The sequence below is a fragment of the Rattus rattus genome, chromosome 5, assembly GCF_011064425.1.
Source record: "Rattus rattus isolate New Zealand chromosome 5, Rrattus_CSIRO_v1, whole genome shotgun sequence".
Classification (NCBI taxonomy): Eukaryota; Metazoa; Chordata; class Mammalia; order Rodentia; family Muridae; genus Rattus; species Rattus rattus.
The window spans coordinates 104,710,289-104,723,321 of record NC_046158.1 but is presented as its reverse complement, the minus strand read 5'-3'; the positions used below and the strand labels follow the sequence as shown (position 1 = coordinate 104,723,321).

Sequence of the window (13,033 nt, the reverse complement as noted above, 5' to 3'; positions counted from 1 at the left end):
CCTGATTCTTGGAGCACAGGATTCTTGCTTCAAACTAGCAGCAAAGGAGAAGACAGCAGCAGGTTTTCCTGAAAGGTCTCCTGATGCAACTGTGTTTGCAGCTTTCATACACCTACCCAGGGGGAATGCTGGCCTACAGACTCCTACAGTCTCTGTCACTTCCCGGTCCCTGGGCTCAGGAAAAACAAAAAACAAAAACGCTACGCAGAGATCCCCCGAAAGTGCCGCCCTCGCATCCGAGATAGTGTCTCTCTGTTCTCTCACCTGACGGAGGTCGGGTCTCACGCCCACGCAGAGCACTACGTCCTTTGTGGCAGCTGGTGTGGCGCAGAGCAGCGCTCACACCTCCAGGTGCCTAGGACCCAGAGCTCCAGGAGCGTCCCGGTAGCTGCGGTGGCCGCGAAGTGCCAGATGGGGAGGGCGGGGAGGCGGAGACTAGTCCAGCCCTAGGGCGCTGTCACCTGCCCAGGGGCGGAGCCAGGAAAGAAACCAGCCTTTCGCCGATCACCCACACACAGGAGTCTAGAGAACCTTTCTTGACCATGCAGGGTTCCAAGGGAGTCGAGAACCCGGCATTCGTCCCTTCCAGCCCAGACACCCCACGCCGTGCGTCTGTGTCGCCTTCCCAGGTGGAGGTCTCTGCTGTGGCCTCCAGGAATCAGAATGGGGGTTCGCAACCTCGGGAATCTGAAGAGCCCCAGAAGTCAACTGAGCCATCTCCTCCTTCTTCGACTCTCCCAGCTTCTGATGAGCCGCCGGGGTCACAGCTAAGCGAGCTTGAGGAGGGACCTTGCGGGTGGAGGAACTTGCACCCCCAGTGTCTTCAGCGCTGCAACAACCCCAAAGGCTTTCTGCTTCACTACTGTCTCTTAGCCCTAACGCAAGGTAAAGTCCAGCGCCAGCTTCTGGGGTCGTTGGCTGAGCTGGTGGTTGGGTGGGGTCGAGCTTGGGGAGAGGAAGAAGCAGGTGCAGGGGAACCCCACCGACTAGGTAACCCCCACCCCCACTTCCCCAAACCTGGGTTTGGAACTTGAAGGCGTTCTTGCCTGCGGGTGTCCACCACATTCCCTGCGGTCCATATTTTAGCCCACCCCCAACCCCCATAGCATTTTTACAGATTTTGTGTTCTGCCTCAGTTTAGCAGAGTGGATTCCTCTAGGGAAGATTATGAGAATTCCTCCTTTGGGAAAACGATAAGTCATCGGGTAGTCTGGTCTGCGTTTTAAAACCGTACTATCTACTGGAATCTAGGAAAGGGATTTGTTTGTTTATTTGTTTGTTTTTACAGAGGAAGGATTGAAAGCTTTGCAAATAGGAGTGGACTGATCTTCCAAGAGGAGCGAGGATAGAAGTATTTAAATTATGGAGCATAGATTAGATGTGGGTAATCTTATTTTCTGGATATTTGAGAATGTGGGGACAACTGCAGTCTGGTGAGTAAATGAGAAAAGGCTTAAAAGACTTCCAGCCATGCAGGGTGGACCTTAATCAGCTCTTCAGTCTCTGGAGTTATCGAGTGTCTGTTTGTTCTAGGAGCTCTTTTAAATTCCCTTGGGACTAACAGATTAAGCCTAGATTTATCCCCCCTGGAGTTTGCAATCTAAACGGAGTTTCCTTGAGTGTAGCAGGGAGGGGGGCGGGGGGAGGCTCTTTTTTTTTCTTTTACGAAAAGGAAGCAGAAAGAAAGAAGTTGGAAGTTGCGGGTTTGCTTTCAATGCAAGGGGTAGAATAAATGGGAAGTTATTCGAAGGAGATAATCTGAGGAAGGATGGGCCGAAGGCGGGACAGCCTGAAGGACATGCTGAAAGTTATGCTGACTTTGGTATGTAGACATGTTTGGTATTAGTTGAGCCATAATCCCAAACTCTTTTGTAATAGTCAAGGATGGGTTGAAAGGAATGAAACCCAAGAGATAGTGGTGGGTTTCTGGAAACTTTCTCTGCTAAATTCTCCCGTCTTCTGTTCTTATTTTATTTCTGTTCCCCCTATTTCAGGATACTCAGTGCCTTTTTTTTTTTTTTTTTTTTTTTTTTGTTGCTGCTTCACCCTCGGGTGCTAAGTAAATATTTGTTGATCCTAAGTACTTCCGCTCCTTTTCTGAAGATTTTAGCTATAGTAGGTTTCCTTTCCTTGTCCCTACATAGTAAAGGATATTTGCTAGAGCAGTATAGAATTAAAATGTAAAATATATCTTGTATTTTACCTTACATTTTATTCTGCAATGCCTGTTACTCCAAGAGACTTTATAGTCAACAAAAACTATTATTTTAAGTTATTATCAAATAGAATTGGTCCTCGGGGTGGTGGGTGTCTGCGTTAGTTTAAAGCATCACTTGCTCTAGTTTAAGAGAAATAATCTGAGAAGAAAATACCCCGGAAACTTAGTTTATGCCCAAGTTGAGGTTTCAGTGGCTGAATGAGTATTGTTTTGGGCCTCACTAACCTTGGGAGATGTTTCCACTGTATTAATAGATGCTTGATTAAGAAGAAAAATCACTTAAGGAATGAGTTTAACAGATATTTCTCAGAGGCAATGGGTGTTTCCCCACTTCCCTGGGTGCCTCCTATCCTCTCACATGACAAGGGAGAGACACAGTCTGCATTCTTTCTCAGCTAATTCAAATGCTCTTGGAATGTGTGTGATATAGAATTGGAGATTCATAGGGTTAAATGCTATCTTCTTACAGATTTTTGTAAAATGAAGGTTTACTGTAAAACCAGTGACATCTGATGACTAGGACTAGACCTTATTTATTGTTTAAGTTTTTACTGTATTGATTGATTGATTGATTGATTGATTGGTTGATAAAAGTTTTTTTTTCTGTGTAGTTGGGCTGTCCTAGGACTCATTTTGTAGGCCAGACTGGCCTCTAAGTCGCAGAGATCTGCCTGCCTCTGTCTCCCCGGTCCTGGGATTAAAGGCATGCATCATCTGGCCTAGTGTGACTAATTTTTCATTAGGGTTGCAGGTATTTTGGAAGATTGGGTGGGAAATGTTTCATGTCATCAGGTAACTATTTCTTTGCGAAAGTCATTTTTAGGTGCTTTGCACATTTGATTTTACATACTCCAAATTACTAACTGGTTTATAGTCCGTAAAGGGAGCAACAAGCAAACAGAATTTTAGGACCTGGAAAGGTATGATATTGATTTTGTTGAAGTATATTTTCAGTCTCAGTCTTGATGAAGCAACGGTACAGACTGTAGATATTAGGAAATGTTTATATTCAACCCAATAAATGATGGACATAATACTTAGTAGCTCATAAGCACAATCAATGAAAACTTTTCATTTTAGTTTTGCAATTATTTTCACATCTCTGCTCCTGTGAATTTAACCTATATCCGGATGGGACATCTTGACATCAGTCAACACTGGACAGTAGGTGGACAATCAGTCACTCAGCCTTCTTCAGCTCCTTGTCCTTTATTCCTCTGGTTAGAGGCAGGGGGACTGCCCATAGCCTTTTTTTCCATATGTTACTTGGAACATAATTTAGAACATTGGTGGTAAAAATAATGCTTAGCTTTTGTTTATTTTTAACCCTGAGTCTTTGAAATGATACATCTAAAATGGCCCTGGTGTGCCCACCTACAATCCCAGCACCTGAGTAGCCAAGGCTCCAGGGTCATTGATTCTAGGTAAATCAGGAGACATAGTACCATTTCTCCTAGTGGGTGAAGGAAGCGTTTGTATTTGTGAAACTGTTAGAAGAAATACACCTGAGAGCTCGGCTTCTGCTCCTTGAACTTAGATCAGCTGAGTGGAAGTTCCTGAGAAATCTGGCTGGGACTAAGGCGGTAATTAAACAGGAAGTAATGTCCACATGTGTGCTTGTACTATTTGCCATACTCTTCCCAGGAGTTTTGTGGAGAGGAGTGTCCTGAATGAACTTAAGAACTCTCTAGTAGGGCTGGAGAGATGGCTCAGCGGTTGAGAGCACTGAGTGCTCTTCCCGAGGTCCTGAGTTTAATTCCCAGCAACCACATGGGGGCTCACAAGCATCTGTAATGGAGTCCGATGCCCTCTTCTGGTGTGTCTGAAGACAGCTACTTTGTTTTCACGTACATAAATAAATCTTTAAAAAAAAGAACTCTCTAGCAAACTAGTTCCATGGGATTTTACCAGTCTGACTTTTGTTGGTAATTAGAGAAAAGTGAATGGAGACAAATAGCTTTAAGTTAGTACCCAGTAAGTATTGCTTTTGTTGCACATCGGAAGACACAATGTGTACAATGTGAAAGGCGAAATGACTTTGGAGGAAGTGTGTTTGGAGTGCCTAACTTTGATACTTGAGAGACCTCTGAAGCTGGCACATTTGTTTCATTTTGTTTTGTTTGTCCGTCCATGTCCACTCCCCCACCCCCACCCCAAGCTGAGGACCCAACCCAGAGCCTTGAGCTTGCTAGGCAAGGGCTCTACCACTAAGCTCAATCCCCAACTCCTACTGGTCCATTTCAAAATAGCAGAAGAAACAGTGAAGCAAAGTGCAGTGTTAGTCTTTGCTTGCTAGCCCCGTGTCTGGTAACGTTATAACAGGGCATTTGCTCTTTTTCAGGTATTGTAGTAAACGGCCTAGTAAATATTAGCATTTCCACCATCGAGAAGCGCTATGAAATGAAGAGTTCCCTGACCGGCCTGATATCATCGAGCTACGACATCTCCTTTTGCGTGTTGTCTCTGTTTGTGTCTTTCTTTGGTGAGAGAGGACACAAACCTCGCTGGCTCGCCTTTGCATCCTTTATGATCGGACTGGGAGCGCTGGTGTTTTCTTTACCACACTTCTTCAGTGGGAGATACGAACTGGGAACCATTTTCGAAGGTAAAGTCTCTGTGACGTTTTTTTGTTTGCATTAATTCCCGGGATTACATAGAAACAGGTTTGTTGACCATGTACCGTAAGGTCAGGTCTAAAGTCTCTCCTGCTGTTTTGTGTGAATTGTGTAAGGCTGGAGAGCAGAGAGATGGACTGTATGCTATTTGTGGCTCTCCAGGTCTCCGATTCTCTACTTCTCTTTCCCCGTACTGTGCACCGTCCCCTTTCAGATAGAAAGGAACTCCTCCTGTTCGCAGGCGTTGATCTGCCTGAGATGCTAAGACTTGCAGGTTTCCTTTGGTCCTGTGGTTCTTTGCAGAGATTACAGCCCTGTGTGCTGGGATTGCACATTCCTGGTTTAAGACAAGATAGGTGAGTTGCCTATTGGGACATTTTCTCTCAGGACTGAAGTCCAGTTTTCTTTCCGCTTCCTTACAGCTTCAGGGTGGCCTTCAGACTGTGTTACCTTGAGTAAACAAAGCCCATTATTCAAAGGCTTAGGAGGAAACTTTAATGAACCTTTTGACTAAACAATCATTTTAAATAGTAAAACGATTGCATTAGAGTTAGAAGAACCTGCTTATGAGTTGTGGAAGTTCACTTTAACAGTTTTGTGTCCTTTCTGGGATTGGCAATAGCAAATATTCAGAAGTCTTTAGGGATTAGGCAACTGAGAAAAGGCCTGGAGAGGGAGAGGAGGAATTGAGATATTGCTTTTGAAAAATTTGTTTGATGTACATTGGTGTTTGGCTGCATGTTTGTACATTGGATTCACCAGAACTGGAGAGACAGAGGTTTATGAGGTGACCTGTTGGTGCTAAGTGTTAAAACCTGTCCTCTGGAAGAACAGTCATTCATCCTCACCACCTAGCCATGCCCCCGCCCTGGCATTTATTTTAAAGCTAATATTTTATGTTTTGTGTGTTAACATAAAAGTAATATTAAAGTAGGCTCGGTGCCTCACAGCACTTGCTGTTCTTACAGAAGCCCTGGGTTTGCTGCCCAGAATCCACATGGCAGGTTATAATCATCTCTAACTCGAATTTTGGTGGATCTGATGACCTCATCCAGTTTCCATGGACACTGGCATGCATCTCATGTACATATACACACATAGACAAGATATACATACATATATATGCATCGATAAACATTTAAAAAATAATATCAACATGTCAATGTCTTCCCGAGATTGACTGACTTCCCAATCCCATGATAATAAGGAATGAGACGTCATTCCCAATAAAAAGTTTTGTTTTGTGCACTTGGTTTTAAGAGGGTGCTTATTGTATAAGAATATTTCATCTAGACATAAAAATGGGAAACACAAGTATAAGGATGAAGAGAGGATGCACTTAAAACATGAAAGTGGTCAAATAAATAGGGTAGGAGAAGATACTGCCAGTGGACTGAGTCCTTACGTGGGTTCTCGATCTGACATTGGGCAATGTTGCATAAGACCGGCTGCATAATTTCACTGGGGTAGTGTTAGGAGCAAGACTCACATTGCAGCATAGGCTGTGCTGTTACACCTTGAAATCTAAACAGTGCAGAACATGGAAACCAGTGTGCCTCAGCGGAACACATCCTACTGACTCTGAGAGAGGGAAATGTATTTATTTGTGTAGTTTGGACCCTTGCTGCTGCAGTTAACCGGGCGCCTTTCTTCTTTGTTGGGCTGTTAGCTTGTGTGTGTGTGTGTGCGAGTGTGTGTGTGTGTGTGTTTTAATTTTGTTTTTCTTTTTTCTTTTTTTCGGACCTGGGGACCGAACCCAGGGCCTTGCGCTTCCTAGGCAAGCACTCTACCACTGAGTTAAATCCCCAACCCCTTAATTTTTTATAATAGAATTATAACATTTTCCCCTTCTGTTACCCCATTCCAAAACTTCCCATATGCACCTCCTTGTTCTCTTCTAAATTCATGGCATGATTTTTTTTATTATTTGTTGTTACATCCAGATGTATACATGAATACTATATATTCATATATATATATATATATATATATATATATATATTCCTAAATATAACCTCAGTCTGTATAATGTTACCTGTGTGCATGTTTTCAGAACTGGACATTAGGTATAAGACAACCAATTGGTGTGCTCATCTCTGGAGAAGATTATTCTCACTTTGTTTTGTTTTATTTGTTGTTGTTTTGTTGTTGTTGTTTGAAATGGGGTTTCTCTGAGCAGCCCTGGCTGTGGTAAAAACACCTCTGAGTGCTGCACGAAAAGAGGATGCAGCCATGCTTAAATAACTTTCTTGTGCTTAAAGAAACTTGGTTGGCAAGCCTTGGATTCATCAGGTAAAACACAAGTGCTTCTCCTACAGAACCTTGGCCTCTATCCCTGTGGTTTGCCAGTATATCTCCTGCTGTACCCATCCCAAGTTACGGTCAATGTGAACTCTTGATATCCCAAAGGAGAACAGCTACTAATTAAGGTGTTTCTGGGGCATGGAAAGATTTTAATAACAGCTGGACCTGAGATATTACTGAATCGAGAGCAGAAACTTTTAGTAAATATCATGTACTATTCAAGCATGCCCAAAATTCTTGCCAATACTTTTCAGTATTTTAGTAGACTGGACTCCACTGAGGATAGGAAACTTCAGCTTGCTTCTATGTTGCTGTGCCATGTCCATAATAAATGTTGTTGGCGTGGAGTACACAGAGCTGGACATAGTCTCTAACACCAGGATTTGAGAGAACAATAGCGAAACATTTTATTTCATTTGTTATTTGAGGAAGAATACATTATTAGCAAATAAACAAGATAATTGGAGGTTAAACGTGGGTTACAGGGAAGGTTACAATATTTTTGTTGTTGTTTTTGTTAAACATCTAATCTATTTCATGTACATGAGTACACTGTTGTCGTCTTCCGTCATACCAGAAGGGCTTGTGAGCCACCATTCCGGGGAATTGAACTCAGATCCTTGGCAAGAGTAGTCAGTGCTCTTACCCGCTGAGCTATGTTTCCAGCCCAGGTTACAGTTTTGATAGAGAGATAAGGAGGGAACAATCTTCAGAGATATGTTTCAGGTTAGAGACAAATATGAGGACCTAGAAGGGTTCAAGAATTGTCAGTTGTGGCCAACACAGTCACACCAAGAGAGGAATGTGCTGTGAATGGTACATGGGGAGCTGGAGGGATTTCGTTGGCTACTTGGGACCATGTGCTAGAATATGTAAGACTTGGTAGAATGAAGCAGGAGGGGGAATCAAGACTGTTCCTAACTTCAGAGTGGAGTGTTTACTATACTCACTGTGCAGTACATACATAAGTACACACACACACACACACACACACACACACACACACACACACACAGAGACATTTATGTTAACCTAAATGTATAAGCCAATGCTTGAAGTGTAAATACTGTACCGGAAAGGCTTCCTAAATTTTAGTAGTGCCCCATTGATTTTTTTTGGTAGCATTTTGTTAGTTTCTCTTCAAACTGTGTGTGTGTGTGTGTGTGTGTGTGTACAATTATATATATCTAAATATATATATATATATATATATATATATATATAATTAGCTGTTATTTTGAGTTTTATGGGTATTTTCCCTCAAAGGAAAATGAATAAGACAGCATGCATAGAACAGAGGCGGAGATAGGAGCTCACACTCAATACACACAGAATACAGGACTGAAATCACACTATACGTCTGAAACACAGAATGTTGGAGTTAAAACCCTTTCTTTGTTACTATCTAGAACTTTACAACAAGTGATGCAGAACTTTATGGGATTTAATCATCAATAATTTCTAAAACGCATCCTACCTTAAATGCTCTAGTTTATTTGTTTAAGACTTTGTGTTTGCTATTCATAGTTTATTGGATATTGGATGCTTTAAGGTTTTTTATTTCCTAAATAAAACAATTTCTTCTTTCCAGACAGAGTACCATGTGGCTCAGGCTGGCCTTGAACTGTGCATAACCAAGGATGACCTTGGGATTCTGAGTCACTTGTTTCCCCTGCAGGAGTGATGGGTTACAGACATATGCCACCATTTGGGACTCTGTGTTGGTTTGGAGACTAAGAGCCTCTTGCATGATTAGCTAACACTCTACCTACCGGCCTGAATCCTCATTCCCTTTTCCTCAAAAAGACAAGTATCATTAAAAAATAACAAAAAACAAATCGTAACTTCTTTGTTCAAATAAGTTAACTCACTTTCACAAATATGAAAGCCTGGAACAAAAATCTGAATGATTTGTCTAACTCTGAGAAATATAGAAAAAGAGGGAAAAAAAAACCTGGGGATTTAAGTGACAAAGGAAAACCAGTGTGTGGCAAGCACCAGTAAGTAAATTAGAAGCCTGGGGAAACCGTGTGTTCATAAGTAAAGGGAAAGCTAAGTCGGGTGCTGGGATGGAACTCAGCAGTAACCGCTTCTCTAATGCTATAGCAGCTGGAGCTCAGGTCCCAGCAGAGCATAGGCTGGACATGGCGCCACACCTTTGTAATCAGCTCTGGGAGGTAGAGCCAGCAGATCAGAAGTTCACGGGCATCTTCAGGCTCCTGAACAATTCACAGAGCATCCTGGAATACCGTGAGATCATGACCACACCACCCACCAAAAACCCTTAACGTAGAACAACTTGAGGAGCACGGAACTCATTTTGCTCAGTGAAATCAGCCCCGCCGTCTCATTTGAAATGAACATTGAGGGACTTGGCCTGCACGCATGCTTTGTTTGCTGAGGGTTTTTTTTTGTCCTCTTCCACTTGAGAAAAATAACTTTGGATGAGTTAATCTCTATGAGGAGATTAAAGTAACGTAATATAGTTAGTAAGGAGATGAAAACCAAATATGAAATATAAGTAGCATGTAAAATGTCTACAGGTGTGGGAAATGACACCAAAGGAGGGTGAGAGCCAGCAGAGGTAGAAAGGGGGATCTGGATCAGCATGGTTTCCTATTGTCTCATAGAAAACCAAGGTAGACTTGGGACAAAGGATCTTCTTTTTTTTCAGCTGGAGATTTTATAGTGACATAAAGATTGGAGGTGATTAGCTTTGCGTGGAGACGATGGAATTTATCACAGGGAAGTGTGGGCTGTTGTTAATGGATACAAAAGAAAAAAGAGTAGGAGAAATAAATATTTCTAGGGGTTAAGTTATGAACTCATTGAGCTGGAAATGGAAAAATGTCATGAAACATTTTCAAATAAGTAATATTTGACTGTGCTTAAAATTCATCTTTTCACTTTTGGTTTCCACAGCCAGTTTCTATGTTGGTTCTGTGACCAAGCCAAGCCCAGGCTGGCTTTGAACTTTTGCTGAGGATGCCCTGAACTCTAGTTTTTGCCCCTTCCCTGTAGTTACAGCCCTGCACCACCACTCACAGTAGAACGCTCCTTTTTGATGTAGCCCCGATTGTTTGGTACTCTTTCGTATTCCAGGTTGGCATGACACTCACAGAGACTCTTCTGCCTCTGACTCTCTGGGAATGAGGGTGTGCACAATCATGCCTGGCCTCTTGGTGTGTCTTAAGTAAACTGTAATCTTAACTAGTCATTAATAAAACTATGATTTGAAAGGGAACAGACCTTTCCTACATAATATTTTAGTTCTATCTGAGGTCATCTTTATTCCTTTTGGATGCGTACTATTTTAATGTTGTTGATCAAAATAATTTCTGCCCTGAAGGTAACCTTCCATGGGAAAAAAAAATTCTATTTGTAGACCATTAGGTTCTTAAAGGTGTAAGATCAGTAGGTTATATAGAATCAACTAACCTGGGCCCATAGGGGCTTATAGTAACTGAACAGTCAAGCAGAGAGCATACATGGGACTGACCTCGGTCCTCCGTATATATGTAACAGTCATGCAGCTGGGGATTCATGAGGGACTCCTCACAGCAGAAGCAAGGCCTGTCTCTGACTGTATTGCTTGCCTTTGGATCCCTTCCTCCTACCTGGGCTACCTCTTCTAGCCTCAGTAGAAGAAGGTGAGCTTAGTCCAATTTGAAATGCCAAAGCTGGCTGATATTCAGGGGAGGCCTACCATTTTCTAAGGAGAAGGAAAGGAGAGGTGGGTGAGGGGCTGAAAGCAGAAGTGAGAGGGAGGGACTGGAAAGAAAAGAGGGATGCAAAGCAGTGTTTAGGATGTAAACTAATTTAATAAAAAAATAGATATGTAGGTTAGAGAGAAGTTCGTACAAAGGACGTTGGTTGTCCTGAGTAACTCACTTTAAACAACTGTTCTAAGAAAATGAGTAGAGCAAGTTAATTTCTAGTTTCTATCTTATCTTTTATCTTACACTTGGGCAGAGGGTTTTTTTTGTTCACTTGAAATATGGAATATTTACTCATCTGTATTAAAGAGGACATGCCAAAAATATCCTAAGGTATTTTAACTGTCTGTTCTGTACAGGTGCTGTGATTTTGTTTGACTAGGAGGATCCTTTCTTTGATTTTTTTTTAATGGGACTCATTTTTATTGAGGCTTCATCCTAATAGAATTTCAGCTTAAATGTAATATACACAAGAAAAGGACCGGTGCTCACTTCAGGGCTAGTAAATGCTTCAGATAAAATTATGGTTTGGGGTACCAGAGATTGTCTTGGTGGTTACCCTTCTACTGCTGTGGCAAAATGTCATGGACAATGTAACTGATAGGAGAAGAGGTTTCTTTGGGTTTCAGTTTCAGAGGGTTTGCTCATATCAGGAACAAGGTGGGGGGGCAGGCAGGCATGGCACTGGAGCAGTAGTAGAGAGCTTATATCTGATCAGCATGAGGCAGAGAGGAAGACATTGGGTTGGCCTAGGTCTTTGAAATTCTTCCCAGATAGTTCCATCCAAATATGAACCTTTGGGGACCATTCTTTTCTAAACCACCACAGGTGATTCAGTCTTCCCATAATATCTTAAATAGTAATCATTACCTTGGGTGATTGTTTTAATTTAATGTGTTCTGTATTATTGCCTAGTTCTGGTCTACCATGGAAGGTCATTGTCTCTTGTAGTCTCTCTAAGAAGTATCCATTATCTGAGTATTTGACATGTCAGTGGTTGTTTGTGCGGTGAGAATTCTCCTACCTCATAACAGTGCTGTTGCCATAATCATTTACTTAGACCTATGACAGCATCAAGCCATATTTTCAACATGTGCTTGCTAAAATAGTACCCTGGAACAGGGGATACAAAGAAATGAGATCAACAAAGAAAAGACAAGCATGGCAATGGTGTTCTTTGGTCAATGAGTTCAGAATGACTCATTGAGAGTCTCAGATCATACTCGCCAAGGATCAAGTGTGCATGAGTGAGTGTGTGTGCGTGTGTGTGTTGAGTTAGAATTTTTTTTTAGTAACCCAAGCCAAACTTCTTGTCCATGAATGGTTTTTATTAGTCATGCTTCATATCTGATATTTTATAGTGTGACAAAGGAAGCTAAATGAGAAGTAATTTTAGAGTACTATGGAGATACTTTGAAAGTACTGTTGACTTGCTATGTATACGTGATAGAATACGAATTCCACTGGCATGCTTGGAAGGGGAGCAGCAGTGCAGGAGTCTTTTTATGGGATGTCTAATGTGGCCTTCAAGTGAGGTATAGAATAGTTGTGTCTGAGTAGATAAAATGCTTGGGAGATAAAGATTGAGTAATTTTCTTTCTTTTTTTTAAGCTTCCTCAAAGATTGGTAAAAATGTGGTTTGTGGTGAGGAAAAAAAAAAAAAAAAGAGGAAATTCTATTTTCGAAGTCCTGTTCCTTAAAAGTGCACACACTGGTCAGTGTCAGTCTTAATGAGCTGTTTTGTTTTACTTCTAACAGTATTGCCCATTAGATGCAATTGCACGCAGCAGAGTCAAGCAGGGATTCTGTTTGTGCACTGCGTGACAACTCTGTGATCCCACTTAGATTCCTTCAGCTAGAAATTTCCATAATAACCTCATAGTTAAGGCTGTGTGTGGTGTGAGGTTCGGTGTTCCTTGAACAGTAGCATAGACTAACGACGCAGTCTGTAGTATTTAAAACGGCTGTCTGTTTTCTGTTTGTTACTGGAAATGGTAATTACAACATGAGTAAAAACTTTCCCATAGACTGTATTCGCATTTCGTTAGAAGCACCTTGGTCTTCATGTCTTGCCAAAATGTGGCTAAATATTTTGAAACTTCCACATTTGAGACCTAAGAGAAAAATTACTAGTGTAGTTCAGGTAATTGGATCTTCCTATCGCACAATTCGATATGGTC

At 41.8% G+C, this 13,033-nt stretch overlaps 1 protein-coding gene across 1 annotated transcript in view; it reads left to right on the top strand.

Annotated features, from left to right (window-relative positions):
- Positions 1 to 512: 512 nt before the first annotated feature.
- The window catches only part of Slco4c1 (solute carrier organic anion transporter family member 4C1), a 49,176-nt gene continuing 36,655 nt past the window's right edge, over positions 513 to 13,033 (top strand). The window contains exons 1-2 of the mRNA XM_032904132.1: positions 513 to 885; positions 4,560 to 4,823. Coding sequence (XP_032760023.1) covers positions 543 to 885; positions 4,560 to 4,823 — 607 coding nt within the window. The 5' untranslated portion in view covers positions 513 to 542. The remainder of the gene's footprint in view (positions 886 to 4,559; positions 4,824 to 13,033) is intronic.